We start from the raw sequence: 13,186 nt of genomic DNA on the forward strand, positions 1-13,186 counted from the left end.
TTCTCTATTATCATTACTATTTTACAAATGTTTGATAATCAAATTTTTGTAAAATAGTAATGATAATAGAGAATAGTCTTTTTTTACTTGATTGATTCAAGAAAGAAAGTCTCAGGATGGGTCGACCTGTATTTCTGGATGCAAATCAATGAAATGACAAGTTATGTCCCATTGGTCCTTAGGTCAAGGTTTTGACCTTCAGGCCTAGTTCACTACAAGTGTACATCAGATTTTGGTTGACCTCATACACAGTAATTTGTGTTTAAATCATGGAAATGAAGCATTATAAATCAATATTAAAACCAGAATGCAGGTTTAAAATCTAAATTAGTCCAAATAAAATACTTTAAATCAAATTCCATTTCAATGTATCTAAATCTTTATGTAATGGTTTCTGGCATGACTCTAAAATAACTCAGTTTAATGACTGACCCGTTTACGCACAAACATCAGTCATTAACATCTGCTGAATGAAGCATCACTGCAGAACATAAATCCATCATCAGACAAGTTTCTGTTACTTTGTGTCTCACATCAGCATCAATGTCAAGGCAACGCTGCCACGAGTTATTTACTTTAACTGATCCCTGCAACGTTACCCAACGAAACAAACTGAATTCATGTCATAGAGCTGTAATTTACAGCCGTTTCATTCTTTTCATATCCTGTAGAATATAAGATATTTCAACAGAGCAATCAATCCTCCTTTCTTTGACTCTTTTGACTCCTAAACTGAACATGAGCTATACTCAGCCTAAACTTTAATAAGCTTAAATTAATAGTTAAGTTGACAAAATGTTGTTTATTTGTTTTCTTCCTTTGTCAGGGACGTATAAAACGCTCAAACTTCTGCCATCAGCAACAAGATGGAGTGTGATTTGTTGAGGGGAATTTATTTTATTTAAAAAAAAAATCATATTTCAAACTTCTTGAAAGCATCTTAGTAAAATTGTATTTAACTCCTGACATCTGCCTCGGTCTTTTTCTGCTAAATGAGTTAAACGTGATACTTTTTGCAGACCGAAGTGTTTTGTCTGCAGCAGCTTTGCTGAACGAACCATCTGGAGGTTTGAGACACTAAAGAGTCGGTTCTGTGCATGAACTTTGATACCTGTGCATAGTTCTCAGGACGCGTCAGGAGCGGCAGCTCGTACGCAGTCGTGAAATGTGTTCGGACCTGCTGCATCTGACCGAAGCGTTCCCTCTTTCTCCATTTGGCTCTCCGGTTCTGGAACCAAACCTGCAACGTGAAAAGAAGCAGATGTCAGAAAGCAAAAGCAGCTGACTGTCTGTCAGTCTGCACCAACTGAGCTCAAAGAAGGAAAAACTAACCTAAATCTATGTTTTAAATGTAAATAGGATTTTAAAGTATTGTAACTTTACAGACTTTTTACTTTTTGATGCTTACAAAAAAGAGTACCTTTTATGCCATCCATGCTTATTTGTCCAGAGCATCTTTGTTCTCTTCTGTTATCATCTCGGACTGACGTCGCTTGTGACTTTGAGTTACTCAGAATGTGAAACGTGCGGACACAGATTTTTGTTTTGGTGAGTTTCACGTGTAATTCGCCTCGTTTGTCGGTGAAACTGAGCAGATTTGTTTTCAGCTCTTGTTGCTGATGCCACCACTTTTACCTAATCTGGGCACAAAGTATGCAAGAATAAATATTTCTGTGTGATGCGTGTCAGACAAGCTTGACTGACGGGGCAGAGGAGGAAATTGAAAAGTGTGATGTGATTATTACTGGGGTTTGTTTGGAGTTTCTCTTTTAATTTCCTGAAGCCTGAATCTTCTGGCTTTGAGACTCTTGTTTAGCTCCAAGTTAAAATAGCACAGAGGCTCAGGAGCAATTCTTTCCTTGATGTTTTATACATTTTATTTTTCACTCAGGCTGTAAAATCTAAATATATGATGCCTTGCCTGTAATAATGTCTTTATTATGCAATAAAATGTGTTTGTCAGGTGTTTGCCAGCATCACCCAGCAGCTTTCATCATCTCTGCCTCTGCCCTGTGCCCAGTCTGTTGGCCATTACGCAGGAATAACATGTTTTTGGGTTGCACATACTGCGTCGTGACAGTAATTGGTAAAGACCTTGACAGCTTAAGTAGCTGGTCGACTTTCAATGAGGCTTTATTTATGTTTGGGCCCCAGAGAGAAAAGGCAGAGAAATGCCAAAGCGGCCCCAGCAGGAGAGCGGCGCGGGGCCGAGAACACTTTGAAACGAGAGAGCGGCTCCGAGGATTGATAGCCCGTCTCTGCTGTCACTCATTTCAAACTCCAAACTGAGTTTAAGAAGAAAATCCACGACTAAGCCTGGACCCCTCATGAAACCGCTCAGCAGTGTTTACGTTCAGAACGTGCACGTTGATCTGTTCACCCTCACAATCCTTCACGCTTTAATGTTCTCTAGGCCACGTTAAAGAACGTGCAGGACACGACAAGTTTTATACAAGTTTGTTTCCTGTTCGACCTGCACTACTTAAAAACCTTTGATAAGAAGTTCCGCAAATTTAGCCATTTTCTTAACGTTTATTCAAAGTTCAAGGTTCTTTATCGTCATTCGCGTGTGGCACAGGAGGTGGAACGAAGTTGTGCACACAGATCATCCAACAACAGCAAAAATATAAAATGCAAAAGAAAAACAGTAAATAAAGATCTAAGATATAAACTAAGAATACGCTCAACACTAACGGTGCTAAAAATACAACAGCAGCACGAACACGAGTCTGTGTGAGCAGGTGAGTCAGCAGCATGAAATAATCAGCAGCATGAAATAATCAGCAGCACATATCAACAAGTGGCATTACATAGATTTTTTTCACAGTGATGATCCTGGTTAGAGATTCATGAGTAACAGCCTCAGGGTAGAAGCTGTTCCTCAGTCTAGTGGTTCTACACTTAATGCTCCTCAACCTCCTCCTGAGGGGGCGGGGCACAAAGTGTGTGCTGGGTGAGCGTGGTCCTTTTTAAATGAGACGTCAGAAAATCCAGTAACAGCAAAATGAAGTTACATTTTTTAATAAATGAATGAACAAATAAAAGTTGACTCATAAAGTGTTCATTTTAAAAGGACTTTGTGGTGAAAATGTTTAAGAAAACTTTTTAATTCTTTTGTAGACGTGACTGATGATTTTCTTTCAGACCCGCTCACAATAATTTTGCTCCAGTTGCTCCTGACGTCCTCTCACTTTGACAAATAGCTTCACATAAAAACCAAGTGCAGACACTTTATTACTTTTCTGTGCTCCTGAAAAGGTGTTTGTCTCTCAGCGGTCACATCAGGGTTTCACATGCACGCGCACGTGGACAGCTGTGTTTCCCCACATCAGATGCCATCTTGACTCTCTGGACTATCAGAGGCGCAGATCTGAGCGATGTAATGCTACTGAAACCCTCGACCCTTGACCCCTGACCTTCATGTGTAGTGTATATGACTCAGGTCTGGATTCAGCCTCTTCCTTTGAAACCACGAGCCTGAAAAAATAAACTCTTCTGGGCGCTGCTCTTGTTTAACTGGAAGCTCCCTCTTTGCGTGTGTTCAGGAACCATCAAGTGAAGACTCCGTTAGTAACTAAACAGAAATCTGTATGTTTTCATCAGCTGCTCAGCCTTTTACATTTCTTCCCCCAGATGCCGAGCCGATGAGCTGTGAGTCCGTCCCTTTGCGTGTGAATGACCGGAGTAAAACACCGAACCCGTTTTCTGACTGACAAGGCATTTTGTGTCTTTTATCTTTTTAACTCGAGTGTTTAAGAGGCTGTAAAGCTGCATCCATGTGAAGCAGGCAGGTCTGAGATAGCACGCACAGAGCGGCATACCTTCAGAGACGGGCTTGAGTTATAACTGTGGCTGAGCACTTCCTGTGTTTTCTCTGGGCCAGCTCGTCATGTTGAATGGTTTTGATCGATCTCTCCTCCCATCCTCACTGATGCACATAAAAAATAACTAATTTATTGGTTCAAAAACACAAAGTTGTTTTTAATTTATTGGTTGTTTTGGCAAACAAAAGTAAATGAACCTGATACATCTGCCACCCAGCCAATCAAAAGCAACGGAAAAGCTTTCACACCTACTGGAGACCACAGCAGGGACACATTCTTGTCTGAACAGGATGTTAATGAAAGAAAAACACAGAGAATCCGGGGCTTTGGTCTTCATCCACACGCAGGACACAACCATGCTGCAGAAACGGTGGAGGCCTTTTCCTCTGCGCTCTTATGTTGGAATGCACTTCAGCAGTCATGATCGGTTTTTAATGCAAACGTAGCCCAAAGGTCAGCAGGACTGCGCTTTAGACAGAAATGAGCTCAAAACCTTTTGAACTTCAAAAAAGATGAACTTGGAGAAGAAGAAGAAAGTTGCAGCGGTCGTATGTCGATGAAAGTCTGTTCTCTTTACGCTGCACATATGAGGCCCAGGCAGCTCAAACCTCAGCTCCCCTGAGCCCCCTGGGCCCCCTGGCCTCTGGAAGCTCCCACTCCCCCACCCCGTCGACTCCCACATTTCCAGATCCATCTCTCCTGTTGTTCTGTGAGTGACTTTATCTCTGCAGGGCTGCAGATGCTGCGGGAGCTCCAGTTGTTTCAACCCTGTTCAGCTCTGACGAACCTTTTATTAACACCACAGTTCATGCTCAGTAATTCAGGTAAAACTCCAACAACGACCTGACTGAACGTTGTTGGACCTTTTATTAAGAGTATTCATTGTACAGAGACGAGGATCGGTTGGGGGACCGTACCCCACTAGAGTAAAATGAGAATTTAATGCTATTTCTGTTTGTTTTAAAGCACTAAATTGTTCCAACTAGTTGTTACCTGCACGCGTGCTTCAGTCAGGTCCGTCCTCAGAGCCAGCTGCTCCCGGGCGTAAACATCGGGATAGTGCGTCTTTTGGAAAACTTTCTCCAGCTCTTCCAGCTGGTAGCTTGTGAAGGTGGTGCGGTTGCGTCTCTTTTTGCCCTTGTTGCTTTCGACGCTCTCAGTTTTGTCCAGCGAGCTCGTTAAGTCATCGCCTGGTGACCTGTCAGAGGCGGCCTTCACACCTGGATCCTTTCCTGTCAGGTATCTGGAGTCCATGCCACGTGGATCTGAATCTGGGGCCAAATCAGAGTCCGTCAGACCTGAACTGTCTTTACCTGCAACGAGAGGATAAAATGATTTAAAATAGATTTAGTGTTACAGTGCAATCAAACGATAAAAGAAAGTTTCTACAAGAAAAACCGTTTTACCTCATTTACACAGGAAACTTATATAATGTATCCCGTTAGCATTAGCTTAGTGTTAGCTGAACTTCAAAAGATTTTCCTTTTACGAGTGACCTGGTAGTCCAGTGAGACCAGTAAAAGTTCAGCTGACGTCCAACCAGCTGAACTTTTACTGAACATATTCACTGCTCTTTTTCGTACTTCCTGCTTCTTTATTATTACTTTTAGCAAAAATAAAATACCAAAAAGGCTGGCTTAATGTTGGTTTTAGTGCTTTCTTTAAGGCTTTCAAACTATTCTTGCTTTATTTGTCTTGACTATATAACTCCAAAGAAGATCTTAATAAATTGAAAAAGACCTAAATAAAACAAAGTGCTGCTTTTGGATCAGAAGTCCTCTCAGAAGCGTTTTTATTCTAAGGGCATGTATCATGTTTCATTTGATTAGTTTGGTCCAAAGGCAAACAGCGAGAAGTAAACTCTGAGCCTAACCCCGGATTAAACGACGTCATCGGCCTCTGCCATGTGCAGTCAAAGCTGATGATTTCTTTGTAGCATCAGTTTTATAATTTATGAGCTTTGACGGGGCGGAACAAAACAGTTCTCGCTCTGTATGATGAAATGCTGTTGTGAAATTTGTTGACGAGCAGTGGAGACGTGTGGGTTCCTGGATCTTTCTGTGATGTGTTGGGAAACAAACACAGGGACTGAAATGGGCAGATTTTCTTTCTACGACACCCCGTTTATTAACCGCCATAAACAAACACATAAACACCACTCTTCCTCTCTCCGGTGTTTAGATGCTGTTTATGAGCCCCTCGTGTTTGTCAGAGGTCTAGAAGTGACCCGGCAGCAGGATCGGCACAGTTCAATGACTGTTGAGAAATCTTCAGTCAGCCAAAGCAGATAAAAATCTATTTTTCTTTTTGTTTAATCACACACATACTGAGTTTCTTCATGGCTGCAATAAATCTCATAATTTTCCACAATGTGTGTCTGCCAGTTTTTTGGTCTGAGCTTTCAGGTTCTTTTCTGCTGTGCATCGTGCGAAACAGACGACTGCAGGCACGTCTACCATCACACACACAAGCTCATGAGAGTCGGACATGATGCTGCTCAGTAGAGCCGTGTCTCAGAGCTGGTATTTCAGGACTGATGAAGTCTGGGCTCATCTTTCATTCAACAATTTGTCACGTTGCAACTGGGTGGTCTGTATTTATATCAGCTGATAAAGTATTGAAGATATGACACGTGCATTACTTTAATTATCTGACCTTCAACTGTGTTTTATTTGGCCTAAAAACATTCAGTCGCTGCTGCACTGACAATGTTTTACTGTGCTCAGAGACGTCCGCACCAACTAGCCCATTTATTTGCTGTTTCATCCGACACTGTAATATTTGTAAGATGTACAGGTTATTTTTGATTCGCTGAAACTTCACTTTCTCCAAATATGAGACATTTCATTTACAGACTTACAGAAAGAGTACATTTGTATTAGTTGATACATTTATTTACAATCTGATATTGGGGGGTATTTGATGATGTTGGTTATTTAAAATTATATAACTGAACTAACAAAACTAGGAAGTAATACAGAATTCAGCCTGGTATGCACTTGGTATAGTTTGGTACTTATGTAATGGGCACATATGTGGTACTTCACATAGTAAGTACCTGTTACTTACCTGGTATACACCTGGTAGGTATATGACATAACCATTTGGTATTAGATACATACCAGGTAGGTACCAAGTATGTACTCTGTAAGTACAGGGTAACAAGTTACTTCATATTAAAACCTGACCTTCATAAGTACTAGGTACCAGACTGAATTATATAAAGTTCTTGTGCAGTAGAAAATTCTTGTTTCTCTCTTGAACATTATGTAAAGTCAAACAAAGTGCCATGATGTGGACTGGTAGCCATTTAAATGTGACTTTTTTGTTGCATAATTTTACCGAAAGAGGATAACAGAAAGTAACAGACAAACAGCACAATGGTTCTTTTTCTAGTTATTTAACTGTCAATAATGGTGTACCACAAGGCTCAGTCTTAGGACACACTCTCTTTATAATCTTTATAAGAAATGGAGGTCAGAACATTCCTGAAACATCCATACTATGCCGACGATACAGCTCTTTATTGTGAATGGAGAACGAAATATGACTAAATGAAATACATAAATACATAATAATGAAATGTATAATTTAATTATTAAAAACACAATTAAATAAAAAAATACAATTCATTTATTGAATACACAATTAAATATACAATTAAATTATTTTATTTCATGATTTATTTATTTAATTTTATCACATAAATGATACATTTCATTATTATGTATTTATTTATTTCAGTTAGTCACGGCTGTGGCTGAGTGTTTAGAGCAGTCATCCTCTAATGCAAGAGTTGGGGGTTCGAATCCACCAGCAGTCACATGCTGAAGTGTCCCTGGGCAAGACACTGAACCCCTTGTTGTCTCTGACGTGTGTCCCATCGATGTTTGAATGTGATAAAGCTCTGATTAGTCTCTTTAGAATGATTTGTTCAATTAGCTTTGTATAGATCTAGTATAGAGCTGTATGAATGGGTAAATGAGGCACAGATTGTTGTAAAGAGCTTTGAGTATCTCGTTAAGATAGAAAGGCGCTATATATATATCAGAGTCAGAGTCAGAGTCAGAGTTTCTTTATTGTCATTCGCACCTCATGTGGTACATGTGGTGGAGCGAAATTATGTACACAGGGTCCCAGTTACATCCATACATATATATATATATATATATATATATATATATATATATATATATATATATATATATTTGGGGGAGTGGTGGCGCAGAGGTTAGAGAGGTGGGCCTGTGATCCGAAGATCGCCGGTTCACGCCCCGGCCCGACAACATCAAAATTGTGGGTGGGGTAGGTGAAACACCCACACTTGCCCTCACCCTCATTCGCCCCACTCTGGGCCCATGAGCAAGGCCCTTAACCCCCACCATGTGCTCCCTAAACAGGTCTCTCTTGAAAATGAGTTCTCGTGGCTCAATGAGACTAACCTGTATAAATAAAGGCTAAATGAAAAAAATACAAGTACAGTCCATTTACCATTCCATCCTCCATATATGTCGAGCTAAATCAAACGCTAAGGTTTTCCAGCTTCTACAGTCTGCATTCGACATCATCCAGTCAGACTTGTCCCATTTCAAACTGGTGCTAAACGCTGATCAAACCAAAATAATGTTGTTTTCAAACAGGAAGTCGGTACCAGCAGTTCTTCCTCTTATCTTACCTACGAACTGTGTTCCTATTGAGTTTGTCCATTCTTATAAATATTTGGGTATCTTGGTTGATTCACATCTCTCTTTTAGGCTCCATGTCAAAAACTTGGTAAAGAAACTGAAAGTTAAACTGGGTTTCTTTTTCAGAAACAGATCCTGTCTAACTCTGGATGTTAGGAACACCTTGTATCTGTGACTTTCCTTCCCTCCACTGATTACGGTGACGTTATTTACATGAACGCTCCTACAAGAACCCTGCAGATGTTGGATGCTGCAGATGTTGGATGCTGCAGATGTTGGATGCTGTCTATCATGGTGCATTAAGATTCATAACTGGCTGTAACTACTGTACCCACCACTGCACCCAGTATTCACTGGTTAACTGGTCACCATTAACTTCACACAGACTCTCTTAAAGTGGGGGCCGAGATGGGGTAGAAGCAGGGCAGTCTACCCTGGACCAGAAAGTCACGGTTCGACTCCCAGCCATTCTCACATGGGTGTCTCTGAGCAAGACACCCAATCCCTAATTGCTCCCCGGGCGCTTACATAGCTGCCCACTGCTCCACCGTATCTCACGTGTGATGGGTTAAATGCAGAGAACTAATTTCACCATTGTATAGGAACATACAGCGATGACAAACTCAAACTCCCCTTCTCTTCACACTGGTATTTTTTTAAATCACTTGTTGGTCTGCTGCCTTCACACATCTCATCCTACATGTCACTATATCTGTGCAGCTACAGCGTGCGCTCTCCAGACATCATTACCTGCAGTGTCCCCTCAGCACAGACTGAATTAGACAGAAAGGCCTTTTCTTACTCTGCTCCTGTTTCCTGGAACAACTTGCAAAAAGATCTGAAGTTTTCGACTTTGACCTCTCTAGTAAGGGATTTTAAACAACTATTAAGTTCATGGTAAAACTCATTGCCGACATATCCTGGTGCTCAATAATCCAGGTAGAAAAATCTAAAAAATGTAAGTCAGGTCCTCTGGACAGGTTCAAAAAACAACAAAAAATGTAGAAACGTTTCGTCTCTCATCCGAGGGACTTCCTCAGTCTGAGGTGCTGTATTCAGCTCAGTCTCTTAAATAGCACCTTCTCAGAGTGGATCAACCAGTTTTGCTGCTGACAACCAGAACCAGCTGATCACATGCTCAAGAAGGACCATCAGCCTAACAATGGATCATTAGCACCTGATGGCTGTTTACTGTTCACAGAGGGCTGAGTGATACTAGCAATCACAGCATTGTAAAAGGGGGACATTTGAACCCGGAGACCTCCACCCCTGTTTAATGATGGACGATTTCTTTTCACAAAGATGGCCTCCTTTACTCCTCTCTCAAACCATCGTTCCTCTCTGTCCAGGATGTGAACATCTTCATCCCTGAAAGAGTGACCGCTGGCCTGGAGATGAGTGTAGACCGCAGAATCCTGGCCTGATGATGTTGATCTTCTGTGCTGGTCCATCCTGCATCCAATGCATACATGTTCCTGTTTTCAGTTTTTTACATTGTTTCATATTGTAGCTCGATTCTATTTAGTTTTATGTCATTACTTGTATTTACTTTTCATTTTATATGTATTTTATGGCTGTGTATTATCTGTATGTTGTCTGTTTAAATCAGGTCTCTCTTGTAAATGAGTCCTTGAGGCTCAATGAGACAAACCTGTAGGAATAAAGGTTGGATGAAAAAACAAACAGAAACCAGTCATTACTCTGGACCATTTTATTGCTTCGTGTGTTGCCTGTTGTTCTGTCTGTACAGCACTTTGGTTGGCCTTGTCGCTGGTTTAAGTGCTCTATAAATAAAATGGTATGGTATTTTAACATTTCTCTCAATGCCTACATTTTAAAGCCCAGGTCTGACATTCACAAAGTTCAGTTTTCAGACCTTGTTCTTGACAGCTGTGCATCAAAGTCTGATTTCAACTAAAGTTCCGCTTGTTTTCATTTAACCGTAAAAAACACGACTTTTCATCGTGGTGCTGAAAAACATGTTAGTAGAACAAATGAATGAATGAATGAATTAATTAATGGATGAAAGTCCTTTAGATTTGATCAAATCAGGCTCAGAGTGGTGGCGCAGAGGTTAGAGAAGGTGGGCCTGTGATTGGAAGGTCGCTGGTTCAACTCCCTACATGGACAACATAAAAAAATGTAAAAAACTGTAAGTGGGAAAGTTTGAACACCCACACCTGCCTCCACCCCCATTTGTCCCACTTTGGGCCCTTGAGCAAGGCCCCTAACCCGCACCTTCTGCTCCCCCGGGGACGGCAGCTCTCTGCTCTACACAGAGGACCGTGGTAGCTCGGCGGTTGCTTCAGGAAGGACATCCGGTGTAAAAACAATCACAAAGTCTGTGTGTGAGTTGGTTCGCTGTGGTGACCCTGAAGAAGGAGCAGCCGAAATAAAATAAATAAATAAAATCTGGCTTTTCTATCCAACACTTAGAGCTGAAGTTGTGTCTTCTCTGACTTGTCTCATTGTGCCTAAAGTCCCCCCCACACACAGTGTCAGCTGTTAAATTCTGTTTACCCAGCTGGCAGTCAAACGCTCGGCTGTTCAACCTCAAGGAGCCCGTCCCTGATTGATTCATACAGAAACACGGCAGGACGGGGTTTTGTGAGGTTGTTTTGTTTTAAATGTGCTCAAAGTGAAAAGTGATGGACAGACAAACATCTCGATCTGACTCCTGCAGGGAACATCCCATCAAAACGGTGTCTGCCTGGAAACGGTCCGAAACATTTCCCTTAGACTCCAGGGAGGAAAACAGGTTGCATGAAAATCTGCATCAAATGTTGAAGTTTGTCTCTTTTTCCCACTATAGTTCATCTTTCATCAGTCATGCACGATATTACACACAGAGCACTCCTCCAAGAACTCGTCAGTCCAGCACATCTACAAACCAAGTTATTTTTGTCTGAAAATGCCACATGATGTCATTTTTAGGTTGTAATGATTCAAATCTTTGTTCCCCTAGTCAGCGTCACACGGTGATGATGTTTGCAGCTTTATGTGAGCACAGACAGGATTGGGAACGAGCTGAGAACCGATTCCCTCTTTTTCCACCTGATTAAGAACAAGTAGATCTGCGAACGTTTTCACATGCATCGTGTAAAATAACGCCGTGATATGATGTGTTCTTTGGTACCAGAGTTCTTGAGTGAAGCTGGTCGGAGCTACAACTGCTGCACGTTTTGAAACCAAGCTGTGAACATCAAAGTGTCATTTAAGTGTCTGTAAAGCAACGGGACACCTTCCCTGCATCTTCACGGTCTTAAATTATTCACCTGAGTCAAGAAGGGAATAAACACCTGACGTGGAAGGACAGAAGAAATGAAATGCGTTCAGACAAATAGTTTTGTTTTTGCTGTTTATATCCAGAAAATTTTGAATAAAGTAGATGCCATTTCCTGCATTCTGGTGTATTTTAATGGGCTGTATAACATCTAGCTTTATCTACATGAGTAAACTATTCTGTAACTATTTTAGAGTTAATGGCACAACAAGACCTGCCTGACCAACAGCTCTCCTTGTGTGAATAGAGCACGCTCCGCTTCTCTCACACATCCTAGTCACAGTCTAAGAAGCACAGTGTTGCCTAAGTTAAGTTTTAGGGAAAAATAATCACTAGCTAATATGAACAAAAATAATAATCACCCCTTCTTATCAGTGACCTACCATAAAGCAATATGATCATCATCCATCATGTTCATTAGCAGCTTAAAATACCTAATTAAAACTCCAGTAAAGGGCTAGGACTACTGTAACCTTACCCAGTTGTAGAGTCAAGAGACAAACTTGTAGCATTAACACAGCATGAACAACATTCAGGAATTGTTTCAGAATATTTTATGAGAACAGTAAGATGGCTCCGCCCACGAGGAAAGGTAACCCAGGGTGAGCTAACCTCGGACAAAAAAACTAACAAAGATAGTTGTAATGTGGAGGCAGTGAAGCTCACGACGTTACCTGAGGCATTTATTTCTTATCAGCCAACATTAAGGCAAAGAAAACAGGCAAAAATAATAATAACAATAAATTCTAAGGTACGAATAATTAAAAAAAGTTACTACAGTGGATGTTCTCATGTTGCAGAGCGACACAGGACAAGAACTTACAGTGAAATTCAGCATGTCAAGTCAAGTCAAGTCAAATTTCTTTATAAAGCACATTTAAAACAGCAGCTGTTACCAAAGCACTTAACAATAAGATCAAGGCAACAAATACAAAAAACAAGATATAATTAAAAGCATCAAAAATAACAACATAAAAATACAAAAACAATGAGAAACAATGAAATAGTAAATCAAATCATACTGTTTTAAATGTCAGTGAATGTGTGTGCAAGTTTTTAGGAGAGATTTAAAAGCAGGGACTGAAGTGGCCGGAAAAATGTTGAGCGGCAGATTGTTCCATAAGAGCCTCCACTCATTGATTGACAGGATTCAACTCATTGATTGACAGGATTCAACTCATTGATTGACAGGATTCAACTCAGTGATTGACAGGATTCCACTCAGTGATTGACAGGATTCAACTCATTGATTGACAGGATTCAACTCATTGATTGACAGGATTCCACTCATTGATTGACAGGATTCCACTCATTGATTGACAGGATTCCACTCATTGATTGACAGGATTCCACTCATTGATTGACAGGATTCCACTCATTGATTGACAGGATTC

At 40.8% G+C, this 13,186-nt stretch overlaps 1 protein-coding gene across 1 annotated transcript in view; it reads right to left on the minus strand.

Moving 5' to 3' along the window:
* Positions 1 to 13,186, minus strand: part of alx4a (ALX homeobox 4a) — a 21,685-nt gene that overhangs the window by 911 nt on the left and 7,588 nt on the right. Inside the window, exon 2 of the mRNA XM_037695487.1 lies at positions 1,112 to 1,220. Within this exon, the coding sequence (XP_037551415.1) occupies positions 1,112 to 1,220 (109 nt within the window). The remainder of the gene's footprint in view (positions 1 to 1,111; positions 1,221 to 13,186) is intronic.

The sequence above is a fragment of the Nematolebias whitei genome, chromosome 2 (genome assembly GCF_014905685.2).
Source record: "Nematolebias whitei isolate Nwh7 chromosome 2, NemWhi1, whole genome shotgun sequence".
Lineage (NCBI taxonomy): Eukaryota > Metazoa > Chordata > Actinopteri > Cyprinodontiformes > Rivulidae > Nematolebias > Nematolebias whitei.